The sequence below is a fragment of the Mustela nigripes genome, chromosome 2 (genome assembly GCF_022355385.1).
Source record: "Mustela nigripes isolate SB6536 chromosome 2, MUSNIG.SB6536, whole genome shotgun sequence".
Taxonomy (NCBI): Eukaryota; Metazoa; Chordata; class Mammalia; order Carnivora; family Mustelidae; genus Mustela; species Mustela nigripes.
In genome coordinates, this window is record NC_081558.1 from 191,950,816 (window position 1) to 191,967,677 (window position 16,862).

At 32.7% G+C, this 16,862-nt stretch overlaps 1 protein-coding gene across 2 annotated transcripts in view; it reads left to right on the forward strand.

The window, feature by feature from the left end:
* The window catches only part of USP25 (ubiquitin specific peptidase 25), a 132,532-nt gene that overhangs the window by 42,268 nt on the left and 73,402 nt on the right, over positions 1-16,862 (forward strand). For both annotated transcript variants that reach the window (XM_059392170.1, XM_059392171.1), the window contains exons 5-6: positions 5,974-6,136; positions 13,962-14,048. In XM_059392170.1, the coding sequence (XP_059248153.1) occupies positions 5,974-6,136; positions 13,962-14,048 (250 nt within the window). The remainder of the gene's footprint in view (positions 1-5,973; positions 6,137-13,961; positions 14,049-16,862) is intronic.

The window sequence follows — 16,862 nt, forward strand, 5'->3', positions numbered from 1 at the left end:
TGTATTAATTAGTTAATAAGTAAAAATAACTTTAAAGTTAAAGGATTAAAATCATTCCTAATCTGTTATAAAATTTAATGTATATGTTATATATTGTTCTAGATAATCGTTTTTGTCCAGGTGGAAACAAATATCTCTTAAGATAGTGTTCTTTTTTATTCTTGGTCTTCTAAGCTTTAATATATTCTTAAAATAATGAACACTCCATAAATATTTTTATTGTATATAACATTACAGAGATTTGATATAGTGTAGTATGCCATAAAATGTTACATAAAACATTATGTTCTGTAGGAGTAAGTCATACTAATTTACTGTTGCAAAATACAAGTTTTTTGTGGTATTTGTAGATTTTATAATTTACAGTTAACTAAAAAGTGTTAAATGTAAAATGTGCAGTTAATAAGCACATATGTAAATCACTGTGTCAGAAAAAAGGAAATGTAAGGATTCTGGCTATAAACATTTGGCAAAGAGATATTTGTTCCTATGGGTTTATTAATAAGCTTAGGATTCTAAATTCAAAAGGGGAAATTATGTATTTTTAAGAAAAAGTTTATATGTCATGCTTAAAAGAAAATTTAACTATTCATTACTAAAGTTTGCATAACAAAATTTTGCCAAATTCCTACTATCATATGATGGTTATAGTTTAGCAGATATACTTTAATATGAATTCATACATTTGGAATACTACATTATGATTAAATGAGTTACAGCCTATCTTTTTATATCTTAAAATCCTTTAAGTACTCATAAATTCCATGGTGAAATTTCTCAAGAAATTGAACATTTTTAAAGTGTGCTTCTTAATATAATTACTCCTTAATTAATGTCAGGATTAGATGTATTAATTATAATTATCTCTTGGTTACTAATGCTTAGATAGGGAACAAGTGGAATATGGATAGTTGGAATTTGCTAATAAACGGCATTGTAATGGATTTGTGTCTGTGATGTGTTTGTTGTGAAAATGACTGGTCTCATAAAATGACTTTGAATTAGTTGGGTAGAAGATTGGGAGCAACCTGGGGTTTCCCAACCGGGATGTCTTAGAGTTGTCATTAGGGGAGAGAAAAAAGCATCATGTCCAGCAATGGTTAGGGTGGGATTCTGAATTTTTAAAATTGGTTTCTATAACTCCCACCCTTTTCATCCTGATCATTATTGAGGAAGCTGTTATGAGAGGAAACGGCTATAAGAAGATGTGTTGAACAGGAGTAGTGAGGGAGGCAGTTATAAATCTTTTTAGTTGTTTTGTGAAAATAATTCTGGGGCTCAACAGTATCACATGCCTATGTATCATTAAAGATCCATAGAATGCTTATTATTCCATTTTTTTGAGTAGCTCTTATTATAAAAAGGCATACCACTGTCAGATTACAGTTGGTCTGAAGAATCGAAAATATAAAACCAGATTCATTTCAAGGGCTGACTGTGGCCAGAGTTGACTGATAAGACTGGAATAGCAATGCCGTTAACTTGAAATGAAAAAGTGTCAATAATGAGGCACCAGTGATAGTCCCAAGAAGTGTTGGGGTGAGTAAGGAGAGAGGTGGGTGGTCAAAGGTTCTTTGTAGTCAGTCTTCCAGAATTGGGCAGGAGTCACACCCCATATAGTGTATCCTTCCTCAAATGAGACAAGTCAACTTTGGCAGGAATCACGGGTAGGAGTCACGGGTCTGACAGGCAGTGTGGTAGCCTCTGTTGAAAACATAGAATCTCTTATTTTCTCTCAGCACATGATTGTGTTTATGTTGCTTTGCTGGGTAGGATTATAGATTGCAGCAGTGATGGTCGTCTTGGTAGTGCGTACTTCTGAGCCATCCCATGAGAGATCAGGCACTACTATATATCTATCACAATGGCTAAAATGAAAAAATAGAAAATACCAAGTGTTTGTGAACATGTGGAATAACTGGAATGGTCACATTTTGTTGGTAAAAATGTATAATGGAATTGCCACTTGGGAAAAAATGGGAATTTCTAATGAATTTCAACATATACTATGCTAGTACTTAGTGTTTCCGCCCCTTGGTATCGACCCTTGAGAAAAGCGTACATAGTAGCTTTATTCATAATAACTAAAAACTATGAACAATTAAAACAAAAGAGTGACTGCTGAGTGATTCCATTTATGTGATGTTTAAAAACGCAAAACAAATTTATGGCAATAAAAGAATGTTAATTTTCTGGCAGGTGGAGAGGACACTGTTGGCTGAGAAAAGGGTATGAGAGAATTTTCTAGAATAATGGAAATTTTCTGTATCTTGATCTGAATGGCGATCATATGGGTTTATACATATGTAAAAAGTTTCACTGAGCTGTACATTTTAAATGTGTTACCATATGCAGATTATCCCCCCAAAATAACTCTTTCCCAAAACATGTTTTGAACAGTTTGATAATCAATATGCAAAAAGTATATTGCTATATATAAAAAAGAATGATAAGGAGAAATATTAAAAAGCTACCATTTAAACATAAAACTGTGACAGACTAAGAATAAATTTAATAAATGGGCAAGAACTTCCGAGGAAAAAAATTAATAGGATATCATTGAGACACATTAATGAGTATGTAAATAATTGGAAATGTATTATATTTTACAAAGTGGAGCACTGAACTTTGTAATTTTTGAGGGTGAGGGTGGGTGGGGGGGGGAACAGAAGGGGAAGAAGAGAATCTTAAGCAGGCTCTACGTCCAGTGCAGAGCCCCAAATGGGACTCAGTCTCATGACCCTGATATCATGACCTGAGTCCAGAGTTAGACTCTTAACTGACTGAGCCACCTAAGTGTCTTGGAGGGCTGAACATTGTAAAAATGGTCAGTTCTCCTTAAACTAACTCATGGGTTTAGTGTGATTCTAATAATACTATATTTTCTTAAAAAAGAAAATCAACAAAATGTTTCCTTCGCACCCTCCCTTTTTGTCTTCCTTCCCTTCCTCCTTTCTTTGTTGTTTTCTTTTTTGTTGGTCTATACAGCTTACAAGATATGTATGTTTTTCAGTGTATATGATGTTTCCCTAAACATACTTAGATGATTTAAAGTAGGATGTTTTCAACATTACTGCTATAATGCAATTTAAGTAATTTAAATTTAAACAATACCAGCATAATAAAACTAGCATAATAACCCAAAAAACAAAATCAGTACAATAAAAATTTAATAGGAAGGTGAACATCTGTCATAAGTAATTGCTCTAAATATTCCATATAGTCTGTGGGATCAAAAGAGCAAAACGTTTTGTCAACCTTTCATTTTGCTGCATGGTCATGACCAGTGTTGGAAAGATAAGAAAAGCAGGTGATGGGTAGTGGGAATTAGTTTTTGATTTGTGGCTTTTGGGGTTGCCTCTCTTGGCATGCTATATTTTGTTATAAGCTATTTTTGAGCTCTGAGATTTGCAGTGTTAGTTTTTTTCTCTACTGACAGACTTAATACCTGGATTTGTAGCTGTTGCATACTTTCTATTTCATAGCCTCGGTAGTATTAGTGGCTTTACTTTGGTGAGACCAGGGAAGGAATCTTTATGTAGCACTTGGCTTTATAGAAAGTTTATATTCATCGTGGCGGTACTGGACTACAGAATGGGAATGGGGGCTTGGGAATAGAGTAGTATTTGTGCTAGAAGTTGGGCTTTTGCTAAGAAAGAAAAAGAAAAAGCAAAAAGGCAGCAACATCTAATATCTTCATTATCCATTTACTTCAGACTTTGTTTAGCCTCTAGTATTTATCATGTACGCTTTAGAAATGAAACAGCTCTGTGTTTTCGACCTCCAGATGCTGAGTAATAAATAATTTTGATGCAATGTGATAAATGTACTTCTTACAGGTTTTTAGGAGTCAGGAAGAAGTGTTGGGAAACTTACTGAAGTATGTTGTAAGTCCCTGGTGATACAAAACTCTGTTATAAGCTCTAAATCAAGAAGATCACAAAGTCATGGCATTCATTCATCCACATCTTTTAGTATGATAGTTCTGCCATAGGGTATGGTTAAGGAATATTAAAATTAACGTATCTCCTTAAACCCCATATTTTTGTTATAATGAGTGATGAGATCTACCATTTGACTGAATTGAAGATATCTTTTTATATGACCAGTGGTGTTACTTCTTCTGTCCTGTTTGTGATATTGTTGCTACCTTTTCTGGAACTCATGGCTTATTTCAGTTCATTCATCTCTAATTACCATGTTGGAAATAGGTTTCCTTTATTTATACTTCTAAATACACACATACATTACAAAAAGAACAAAACTGTTGTGAAAACACTCATTATAAAAGTCAATAAAAAATTAAATATACCTTCTAATATACAGCAGTCTTTTGTATTACATTAGCCTTTTGTGTACTATGTATTAACTTTTCTCTTTTGAGCATAAACTAGTTGTCTTGTACAAAATCAGTTTGTTCCTGTTTATTCTTATTATATTATGCTGATCAGTACAGCTTGACCATAAAAAGTCTTTCAGGTTGGCTTTTTTACTTTTTATCTTCCCCTTAATGTTCTTGGAAACTCAGTGTCAGTGGAATGGTCTAGATAAATTCTGATTTTCTTCTGTCCCAATTCATCTAACTAAATATCTTCTAAGGAGTTGTGCTACCTTTTAGTGGCAAGTAGTTTATAAGAAAAATTCTCCTAGGGGCTGTGATTGCATGTGAGAGCTGATTTTTGGGCAGAGTACTGCCGCTTATGTTGGATCAGTTGTAATAGTTTACAGAGGTGTAAACTTTTCGTTTTTAAATGTGTGACTGTACTTTGATCTTTGCATTGTAACATAACATTTTGTTGTTAACCAGCTATTTTTTGGGATGTGGTTTCATTGATTCCCAAAGAAAGGCTGTATCCTGTATTCATATAAGTTACTTTAAATAATTATAAGTTTGAATCCTACTGCTTTATATCTAATATCATGTTGAAAATAATACTGTTAGAGAAAGGAGTATAATTTGCTTTGTCCCCATAATTAAGGGATATAGCTATATTAATTTGATATTAATCCGATAGGGCAAAACCTTTAAAATAAAAATGATATAGCATGAATGAGATTTTCTTAAGCCAAATGTTGGAAAAACCCATTGTTGCTGAGGTTTTTTAAATTAACATAAAATTGATTAAGACACCTGAGTATTACTTATGCTAATTTAGAGTAGGTAATAACATGTCTTGAGCAGGCAAAATGCTTTGCTAGTTCAGATGCGGGAATCAGGATTTTACAGCATGTTGCGACATGTGTAAGAGCAAGAACAGCATGTAAATGCTACTGTAAGCAAAGTAGCATTATTCTTGCTATGTTTAGATGTATTTAAAGTATTCTGTAGGTAAACTTATTTTGGAGAGGTGAACCTTTTATTATTCTGATATGAACGTAGGTCAACTTTTGGGTGAAGAAGTAAATATTCTCTCTAGTTAGCTGTCATAGAGTGATAGATCTCTATAACTGAGAGGAATCCTAGAATTTACCTTAGCTTTTTTTTTTTTTTTTTTTTTTAATAGCAAAGGGATTTAATGGTCAGGAGTAAAAGTGCAGTTTGTTTAGTTTTTAATGTTTTCCTGATGATTCAAAGTAATTGTTATAGAAGACTAGTCATTGTGTTATTTTGTAAATATTTACTGTAGTGATTTCTTAGAAAACTTAACTTGGTGCTGTTTTCCTTGAACTAAACCTTGAATTTGTTGAAACACAACTCATTTTCTGTTTTATAGCACTGTCTTTGTGCATTTGAGATTTCCTTTTTTCCTAAGAAAGAGTGCATTTCACTTGGTGTGTTTGCCATTGCTATATTCTTAAAAGAAAACTAAAGTCTACTTCAATAAAGATAGTGTTTGACAGTGCTTTCCCAAATTCACTGTCCAGAACTTAACTAATTAAGATCCTATTTGTGGTATGTTATTTCCTACTGTGTGGCATGAAATTAATGCTGTATTTTTCTTTTTTTCATAATTTTCTCCCCATTGCTTAAAGAGTTCTTGAAGCCAGCATAGCAGAAAATAAAGCATGTTTAAAGAGAACACCTACAGAAGTTTGGAGGGATTCTCGAAACCCTTATGATAGAAAAAGGCAAGACAAAGCTCCTGTTGGACTAAAGAATGTTGGCAATACTTGCTGGTTTAGTGCTGTTATTCAGGTAAGGATCTTTATGAAGATCTTACTTGGGGGTTAGCAATGGAAAGTGGGTTGGGTTGTGTTTCTTTCAGATTGTGTACTTTAAACATAAATGCAGACAAGGTTTGAATATGCCCTTCTATCTAAGGAACTAATTTGTGGATTGTAGGACTCCTCACTTCTCCCTTGTCCTTAACCCCAGTTTGGAGTTTTGACAGGAGAGCACTGCCTACGCCTTTCACTTGTTTGGAATTAATCTCTCCTCCCTCCCTGCTAGTAGGAATTGTTGTCAGCGTGGAAAGAGTGAAAAATGTCTTTGTATGTAATTCTCTGCAGATTTTGAGAAGGAGATAACCAAGATATGAAATCGGATCTGAATTTATTGTTGTTGGTAATCAAATCAGGTTTTTTTTATATATTGGAAAATGTTATTAATAGAATTATAGTCATTTAAATACTCTTCTTAATGTTATTAATAGAATTATAGTCATTTAAATACTCTTCTTAATATTAAATGCTCTTCTTAATGACTCTTAATACTCTTCATTTTGTCTCATTTAATGTAAGGAGACATTTTGTTTGAGGAAGGTGTAGACTGACATAATTCTCAATGTGTATGTGAGAATGATGTAAGAATAAATACTGATAATTAAAAGTAATACTTTTTTTTAACTTAGAAGGCCTTTATCAAATGTTTCTTGAGATCCTTATTCTAAAATGGAAATTTTTTGTATGCATAGTTATGTATCTTAATATGTGCTAGTTTTCTTGTTTTTTTAGTTCTTTTATGAGATAGGAGTATTGTCATTAATTCTTTACCATTTTCCATTAGACATTGATAATGTTATCCATCAGATTATAAAATATTGAATTAAATAATCTCCTTAAAGCAATCTATGAATAATAGCATACTCTTTATTATTAACCATTAGGAAAATATTTTAAGTGGTATTTTGCTGATCCTAGCTTTTATTCTACTTTTCAAAGTTTTGGTGTTTTTTTGGTGGGGAGGAGAGTAGACTGGAAAAAATTGCTTGTTCTATTTGAAATTGAGGTAATTTTACTGATTTCTAAATTTTACCTTAATGTAGTGGCTGTTTAACTGGTAGTGTTCTAACGCAGGCTAGTATAGGGTTCTTGGGATTATTGTTACTAATATATATTTTTAAATTACTTTTTTGAGAAATCTGGAAACCTAGAAGTGACCTCTAGCCTTGAAAAGTTTGGGTTATAATGAAGATCATTGGCTTTGGTGTGTGGAAATACGTTATACTTCAAGTTTTGGAAAATTGTGGGTGGGCAGAAAAATTTGTCAAAAGATCACTTCAGGTTTTTTTTTTCCCCCTCCCCCATACTCTCACCCCCCCCCTTTTTTTTTCTTAATGTAATTTTATTGTATGCTATTTAAGTAGCATTTCATTTTCATCTCTAGCAATTAACATTTTTTATTTTTCTCATTTTGTGAAATTATTGTTTAATTTCACAGATCCCATCTGAGACAGAAAAGTTTATCATCATAAATGGAATTTTTCACCTATGAAAGAAAAGTTGGGCAGGAAATCTCTGTTAGTGTTGGAAGTTTCTTATTGTATTTTCCAAGTGAATTGGAACTTGTTCAAACTATGATGTAAATGTACTATAAAGTTTCAATTACAAAATTTTCTCAGGCATGGAATTTACTTAGTTGGCAGGACTAGTGTGAAACGATTGGGACTTCTTTTCCTTATAAGTACATTGGCCAATTATAGAAATTTATGTGGATAGTAAACCTCTAACAGCAAAATAGGTAGTAGGCACAGGCTACAGAGGGTATAGCTTTATACTTGTTTTATGTAGGAACTCGGACCAATATTTTGGGAGAAAAGGGACACTATCAGAAAGGGACTATAAGCCAAGAGAAGATGGGACAGAGGTTGGCTTAAATAATTTTTTGGATGCTAGCAATATTAGGCTGACTATCCTAGATTGGTCGTTAACCCCTTATCTAGTCAGGATTATTTTTATCCAGGAATTTACACCTATAAAGGAATATTGGGGTTTGATTTTTCTCTACTAGGATATCAGTGAATGAAGTAGCTACTTAGAAGTATACTCCTCTCTTGCTAGTTTGGGGTATAATTCATAGATTCCCATGGTGACTTTTGGTACCTTTTGCATTTGGATGCCTCTGAGATGCTCAGAAGTAAGGTGTTCATCCTTCTCAGTTTGCCTTGTACAGCTCCAGTTTACTTCTATTATAGACCTACTGTTCCTATTATTAAGTCTTCAAGCTCTGTTTCTTACTCATAAGTGTTGTGAGTTGCAAGATAAAAGATATGGGTCCCTTACTCAAAAGTCATGTTACTCCAGGTTCACTAAAATATGAGCATCCTGAAGGCAGAGAACACATCTTCTAGGTTCTTGTTTTATACCAGTATATAATACAGTGTTGAACTATAGATGCTTTTATCACCCTAATGATGAATGGAATTGGGAAGATGCTGCAGGTTTTCAAAAGATGTTAAGATACCGTTTAACAGGGGCGCCTGGGTGGCTCAGTGGGTTAAGCCGCTGCCTTCGGCTCAGGTCATGATCTCAGGGTCCTGAGATCGAGTCCTGCATCGGGCTCTCTGCTCAGCAGGGAGCCTGCTTCCTCCTCTCTCTCTCTCTGCCTGCCTCTCTGCCTACTTGTGATCTCTCTCTGTCAAATAAATAAATAAAATCTTAAAAAAAAAAAAGATACTCTTTAACATATTTATCCACATTATTTGCTCTTAAATCTTAAATTTTCATAAAAGAATTTAAGTACCTAGTTCAAAGAGAATCAAAAATTCCACAGCAATAAAAGGCTTATAATGAAAAACAGTAGTTATCTGCCCCAAACCTCCCTGCTACATAGTTCTGCTTCTTAATAGCAACTACCAGTTATAGCTGTTTTTCCTTTTATCTTCATTTTCCTAAATGACATGCATTCCTAATGAGATAAATGTAAATTTAGTTTTGTCATTTCACTTACCCAGAATTGCCTTTCCTTTTATTCCCAACATAGTTATATCATAAATTTAAGATAGTTGGTAGTCAGTGTTCACATTTTTTATGACTTTGTAAATATTACAGTGATTTACTGGGTGTACCTCTTTGTAATCCTTTGTTTTCCTGGTGTTGTCAGGAAAATACCTTTTTTTTTCCTTTATATTTTCTATATACTTATTCTTAAAATTTTCTAAATACATCTCTGTTATGGTCTTATTAATATGTTCTATATGTGTAAACATATTAGCTGTATTTCTCTCTCTCTTTCTTTCTTCTTACCACAGAAGTTTTCTCCATCTCAAGTCCAAGCTAGATTCCTGTTCTCTCTGTGTTAAGCACCGATTGCTGGCTTGCCAAAGCAGGCCTGAGAGAAAGGAGATTGTGGGAAGGTTGATTGAGGATCACTTTGCAGAGTTTTACTTAATCCTTCTATTTGTAGCCCTGAATCTTTATTCCCTCTCACACACACTATGACTGATTTTTCTGACCCCAAGTCAGTTCAGTTCAATTATATCCAAAGACAATATCCTATATCCCACAGAAGGAGGTGGTATTTGTCTGACCTTTTTGTATTGGGAAGGACATGGGGATTTAACTGCTCTGTATACAGACTTTTATCTTTTAATCATGCCATGTGTTTTCAGTTCCTACCTTACCTTGAACTTTTGTGATACTGTTCCTTTTTTTTTAATCCACTAAGGAGAATTGATCTTGCTTCTCCACAGTATCTTCATTATAAACAGTTTATATCCCTTTGCTCTCTTGTTATCACTCTTTGTTTTCCACAAGTTATTTGAAATCTCATCTCTTATAGCTTTCTGTTATTATCAAGAGTTTAGCCAAATTCCATTTTACCAAGTGCTCTTCAAAATTTTTATAAATACTTTTTAGCTTTGAACTGAATGAAAGGGTACTTGTTTTCAGGGCGCATCAGTCACAAACACAATTTAGGCAGTAGTGACAATCACCCTTTCCCATCTTTCTTTAAGAAATATGTTGAACAATACTATTACAACTGTGATTGAGGATATAGAGTGTAGTGACTTAAAAACATTAATTTCCATGATTTATTTTAATGGTTACAAGTTCTGCTTTGTGTAATAGCTTATTAAGTAGTTTTAGACTGTATATACCTGGTCATATTTTGCTGGAACCTGAGCCAGTCAAACCAAAACAATGGGAACAAATCAACTTTTGAAGACTATGTCACATAACACTAAAGCAGTTTGGGATTTTGAGGCTAAGGTCTGAGAGAATAGGATTTTTAGAATAAAATTCATATGTTGGGTTGATTTTTAATTATCTTTGAAGCAATTTCAGAAGGGCTGCTGAGTGGCTGCAAAGGTAAGCAAAGTTTTGTACAGAATTGGAGTAGTAGTTAACACTTTCATTCAGTTCTAGAGGGCTAGAACCTTGGATTAATGAGAATTGAAAATAGGCCAGGCTTCATAGTTTTTGAATCCCAGCGTTATCTCAGAATTGTTGGGATTAAGTTGATCTGGAATTGCAGATGGCTCCAGTTTTGCTGCCTGCCAGAAAGAAATGCAAATTCTGATAGAAGGTAGTATTACCTAGAACTTAGAATTTTCTCCACTTTTCACGTAAAAATAAATGCTGGTACTCAAATCAGTTATAGTCAGTCATACCAGGAAATAAGCTGTATCCATGCATATCCAGAGATAAAGATAAAATAACCAGTAATATGAAACCTGAAATTTAGATTGTTGTAACAACTATTAATATGCTCAAGGAATTAAAAGCAAGATTGAGAATTTCAGTAGAAAAGTAAAATACTAAGAAAAAGCAAAATAGAAATTTTAGAACTGAAAAATAAAGGTGAGAAATCAATGGGTGACTTTAGCAGTACATTTGACACAATTGAAGAGAGAATTAGTCAACTGAACAATTGGTGTGAAGAACATTTTCAGACTAAAGGCATGAAATACAGATAAGAGCATGAAAGAGATACTTTGGGCTTGGTGAATAGCTATAACATAGTGTATTTATGGTTCCAGAGGGAGAGTAAAAAGGGAACAGGGCAAAAGAAAAAAAAAAAAAGAGAGGATGACTGAAGAGATGCCTGAAAATATTCCAAATCTAATAAATGATATCAAGCCATAGATTCTGGAAGCAGTAGGAATCAGGTAGCATAAATATAAGGAATACTATGCCAAGGCACATCATAATAAAATGGAGAAAACTATAGACAAAGAGAAAACCCTAAAAGTAGCAAGGTGAAAAAGATGTACAGGCATACCTTGAAGATTACATGGGTTTTGTTCCATACCATCACAATAAAGTGAATATCTTAACAAAATGCGGCAAATGCATTTTTTGGTTTCTCAGTGCATATAAAAGTTATGTTTACACTATTGGGTGTATAGTAAGATTACATTAAAAAAACAATGTATGTACCTTAATTAAAAGATAATTTATTGGGTCTTGTTTCAATATTGATGACTTCTAACTGACTAGGGTGGTATATGCAGAAGGTTAGGGTAGTTGTGGCAATTTCTTAAAATAAGATGGTAGTAAAGTTTGCCACATCAGTGGCAATTCTTGTACAATTCTGTACAAGTGAATCTTCCTTTCACTTGAACACTTAGGAGCCATTGTAGGGTTATTAACTGGTCTAATTTCAGCATTAATGTGTCCCAAAAAATAGCGAGGCCTGAGGAGGAGAGAAAGGAACAGACAGTTGGTCGAACAATCAAACACTTAACATTACTGCTTAAGTTTGCCGTCTTTTTGGGCATGATTTGTGGAGCCCCACAACAATTACATTAGTAACATTAAAAATCCCTGGTCATTGATCACCATAACAAATAGAATAATAGTGAAAAAGTTTAAAATATTCTAAGAATTCCCAAAATATGACGTAGAGACACAAAATGAATAAGTGCTATTGGAAAAATGTGCTGGTTTCTTGATACAGGGTTTCCATAAAACTTCAATTTATAGAAAACACCATATCTGCAAGACATGTCAAAGTGAAGCACAGTAAAACAAGATATGCCTTTATTACCTCTATAAAGAAACAGAACTCGACTAATAGCTAGCTGACTTGTTAACCAATAGAAATTCTGTCATCAAAGTGCTAGAAAAAAATAACTGGCTATCTAGAATTCTCCAACCAGCAAAAATTGTATAAAAAGGAAGAAAAACAATTTTTACTGTAACCGAAGCTAAATACTTCATCACCAGCAGACCTACACCTGAAGAAATTCCAATTATTCAAGAAGGTATTCAGGAAGGAGGAAAATGTTTCCCAATGGGAGTTTAGAGCAAAGAGGTGGGATTGGGATTATCCTATTTTGTCATTTTTAAACTTGGGGTGGGTTTATCTAGATGTAACCCCATCGTACATCAAGATCTGAATTGCTAATTTTGTTCTTCTTGAAATTTGCCATTGATTCTTTGATGTACTTCAGAGTTTTCTGTGGTACCTTATATCCTTGTTGAGAGGCTTCTTAGGTACTTTTAAAAATTCCACCATTACTCTGGTACACAGCTATGTTTGAAAGCACATGCTTCTCGGCTCCTTTTTCATTTTGGCTGCATACTCTCCACTTTCCATACTATTCCTATTTTGTCAGAGATTCAGTATGTTTTATTTTTCTGTGGCCTGTCTTCCTCATGTCTGCATGTAGTAGATGCTTCATAAATTTTTATTAAGGGAATAAATGGATTATCTCATGTATTCATATTGTTTAATTAAATATTTACAGGTTACAAGATAACCAAAATATTTTCCTATAGTTTCCATTACTAGCTTTATGATATTCCTTTCATATTTAGGTCTTTAAAGCACGTCCATATCTATATAGATCTGTATCTGATTCTGTTTATTTATATATAGTGGGCCAGTTTTCCCAACACCCAGCTCCTAAACAAAACCTTGTTTTATCATTGATTTGTGGCGTTACCTTTATCTTCTATCATATTGGCTTACACAGCTTTGCTCGGACCTTGTACATTATTGCCTCCTGTACAGTGATTTTCAAGGTTTATAAATTGTGACTCCCAGAAAGGAATACTTATTACATTGTAAAGCACTTGACACATATATGTATGTGTAAAATGCATACAGTGAAAATTTTGCAAGCAGTATTCTGTGGTATATTTACTAGGCATGACATGTTTTAATAATTTCAGTTGTATTTTATTTCATTTTTTTTAAACAGATATTCACCATGATGACAATGTGTTACAAGCTATAGATTAAAAAACAGTTCTAGAAAGCCTTTCCATGGGCATCTTTCGTATGCTGTCATACTCTGTGTGATTAATATTATTGTATGTTGGAGTCAAATTTCTATTGTTATAATATGTTTGTCCTTTCTAGGCTATTGTGTCTCCATGAGCATAGAGATTATTATTTCTTTATGTCCCTGTCACTTAGCAACTAGCCCATAAATTTATTTGTAATATATTTTTGTAGATTGGTACCTCAAGATAACTCAATAAATATGACATGTCTAAAAAGTTCTAGACTTTGCATTTGTCCACCTTTTTTTTTTTTTTTGAGGAAACTGGTTATTAAGCACTTAAAGAAAGACAGCCTTTAATAATATGATATATACTAGATATTTTGAATTGTCCACATAAAATTTTCTGCTTTCCAGTACAATAAGTATTATTAGTGATCAAGAATAGTGTGTTAATAGATAAGAAATTTGACGTTTTCTTTGGGAGCTAATAGGTCTTGTGCTAGTGGCCACAATCCTGTGTGTAAGTAGTATAGTCAAAAATAAATCTCTGAGACCAGTCATATTTTTATGGTTCTGTTAGTAGAATTTTCTCTTAGTTTTTTTTAAATTGTTGTTCTTTTTCAGTCATTATTCAATCTTTTGGAATTTAGAAGATTAGTTCTGAATTACAAGCCTCCGTCAAATGCTCAAGATTTACCCCGAAACCAAAAGGTAAAATTATGAAAGATTTTTAAGCAGAATATAAATATATATATATATATATATATATATGTCATCCTTTTCTTTTATTTGTGCTTGACTTGGGAGCACTTTGTCTCTTCAAATCTGGAACTGTTAAATTTGGATATCAATCCATAAATCTCAGTTACTACAGTAATTTTCTATTCTTCATCAGTATATTATAAACATGAATTTTTCTTCCCATGTGTGTCAGTAATATGTCAATTTTTTGTGTCACTTTAGTAATTGCTTTTTTCTTTTTTGGGGGCTGTCAAATTTCAGTAAACTTTATAGGTTTCAATTTATAAATCAAGGTCTTCTTCAGTTGCCTCCTGAAATTTTAATGGGAATAAAATTTTTTTTTTCAACTATTTGTATAGATAAGCCTTTTAAAAGATTAGTTTTATGCTGGTTGTCTTTGCAGTGCAAATCTATAACTTCTATTTTGTAAGTTAATGTTGTTAGACAATATAATGTGACAGAGTGCACAGATAACTTGGGCTAGATCGCCTGGGTGTTCTGGCTGTGGACCCAGGGTTTGACCTGTCTGTTTAGTGTATGTAAATAATAATAGTTTTTATTTTATAGAGTCATGAGGATGAAATGACGTAAAATATACAAAGGGTTTAGAAGTGCCTAGTACGTAGTAAGTAAATGCCTCAGATGATGTCACTTACTGTATTCATATTAGCTTTTCAAAGATAGCACTGATGCAGAAATTTATACTTAGTAAAAAGTTAACTATGGAGATGATGTATATAAATGTTTAAGGCTTTAGGTACCTTGTCATAAAGAAATTGTAGCCCTAAAGGGGACTGGTTTCACAAAGATGTTAACGTTTTAGGTTTCAGTTAAGTGTTGAACTTTGTGTGACTTAACTGTATTAATGATACATAATTAAATCATGTTTTTCTTTTAATGTATAATTTGAAAACTACTTGTTCTACAAACATGGAACATTTATAATGCAAGCTAGTGGGAATGTAACAATTTATAGCTTGCTTTTGCTATAATCTCTGAGCTAGAAAGCATCAGGCTGGTAAACAAGCCATTTTCAAAAAGGGAGTCAACATCACTTGACAACCCCTTGACAGACCTTCAGAGAAATTAAGCAAAGCCCTTTCACTCAATACATTTTTCCATGAAACTTTTTGGACTATTGCTTTTCTTTATTGCAGCTTGTTAATAATCACTATTCTCTCTTCTGATCTCTCAGTTGAAGTAGATTTAAAATTTACATGACATTATTTGGAAATAGTTCTTCTAATTATATATTCATATGTAGGTTGACCTTTTCTTTTTTGTTTCTGGATTTTAGTGCTTTATAGAGTTAATTTATTTTATTCTTTAAAATGTTGAGTAAGACCAAGTCAATTTTATATTTCTATTTAAAAAATAATTATGATGTCCATTCTTACATACCAGAACTAGTTTTAAAATTGTTCAGCTGATTACTAGGAAAATATATAAATCCAATCTTCAACACCTTGCTGGAGAAATTTGTTTTTTTTTTCAGTGGAAGGGGCAGCATGTCTAGGGGTCCCTTCAGGTTAAGGAATCAAAAGGATCTCTACTTCCATTCTGAAAAGGATACTTATTTAGAAGAATTCCGTGCAATTTTATAAAAGATGGTTCCATAGATGAGGTTATTCTTTAATCTGGCATGGTGGCATCACTACATGCTATAACTTGACATTTCTAAACAAACAGGTGTGACCTAGAGGTAGTTCTCAGCCACTGATTGGTGCTACATTCAACTGAGGTGATAAAAGACACAGGTTTTTAAAAAGGTATTAATGTGACTACTTACCACTTATCATTTAATAATAAATTTATATTATTATTATAAATATAAATATTATATATTTATATTATAAAATAAATATTATATACTTATATTATAAAATAAATATTATATATTTATATTATAAATATAAATATAAGTATAAAACTGCTGCACTGAGTTTGAAAAATAATGTGCTAAGATATAGAATACCTGTGGGGAATCACTTTGGTCAGATCACAGGGATGTCATTTGCATGCATTGCTAATTAGGATTTTTTTTAAAGATATTTTTTATCCGTAGGTGAATCAGTCATGAATATTACATACATACTGAGTGAGAAAAGAGATGTAGTTTTTGAAGTCAGTTGGTATTTTAGGTAGGCTTGGTTATTCTAGAGGTTGAAACTAATTTTATACATAAATACTTATCGTGCTGTTTGTAATTTTAATGTCTAGGAGAATTGTGAGGTTACTAGAAATTTAAAGATGGGTTCTCACTGTAAACAGCTCATCCCTCCCCAAACTCCCACCCATAGTGTCTTTTCTCTTAAATTAAAAGTCACAAACTGATGACAAAATATGTTAAATGTTGAGTAAGCAAAGATGCAGAAGTTCATAATAGAGGTAATGTTCATATAAATAGCTAAAGCCTTATTACTCATAAGGTTATATTAATTAAAGTCAATTTAAGGGCAGATATTTTCAAATAAACAATATTTCCACACTTTCCACTACTCAGAGATGAGAAGCAAATGAACAGGGAATGTGTTTAGTTGAATACCAGTGAGCAAATACTTGAAGGAGTTTTGAATTTTATGAATAACAAAGGCATTTTGGAATTTTTTTTAAAGCTATGAATAAAGTAACAAGATTGGATTTCTAAGTTTCAGTAAATCTTTAAGGATTCAAAGCATACAAAGTATGTCTTCTGACCATGGTGTAATTAAGATGGAGTTTTACAACAGAAAGATATTTAGAAAATCCCCCTGATAGTAGGGAAATTATGTAATACACCTTTAA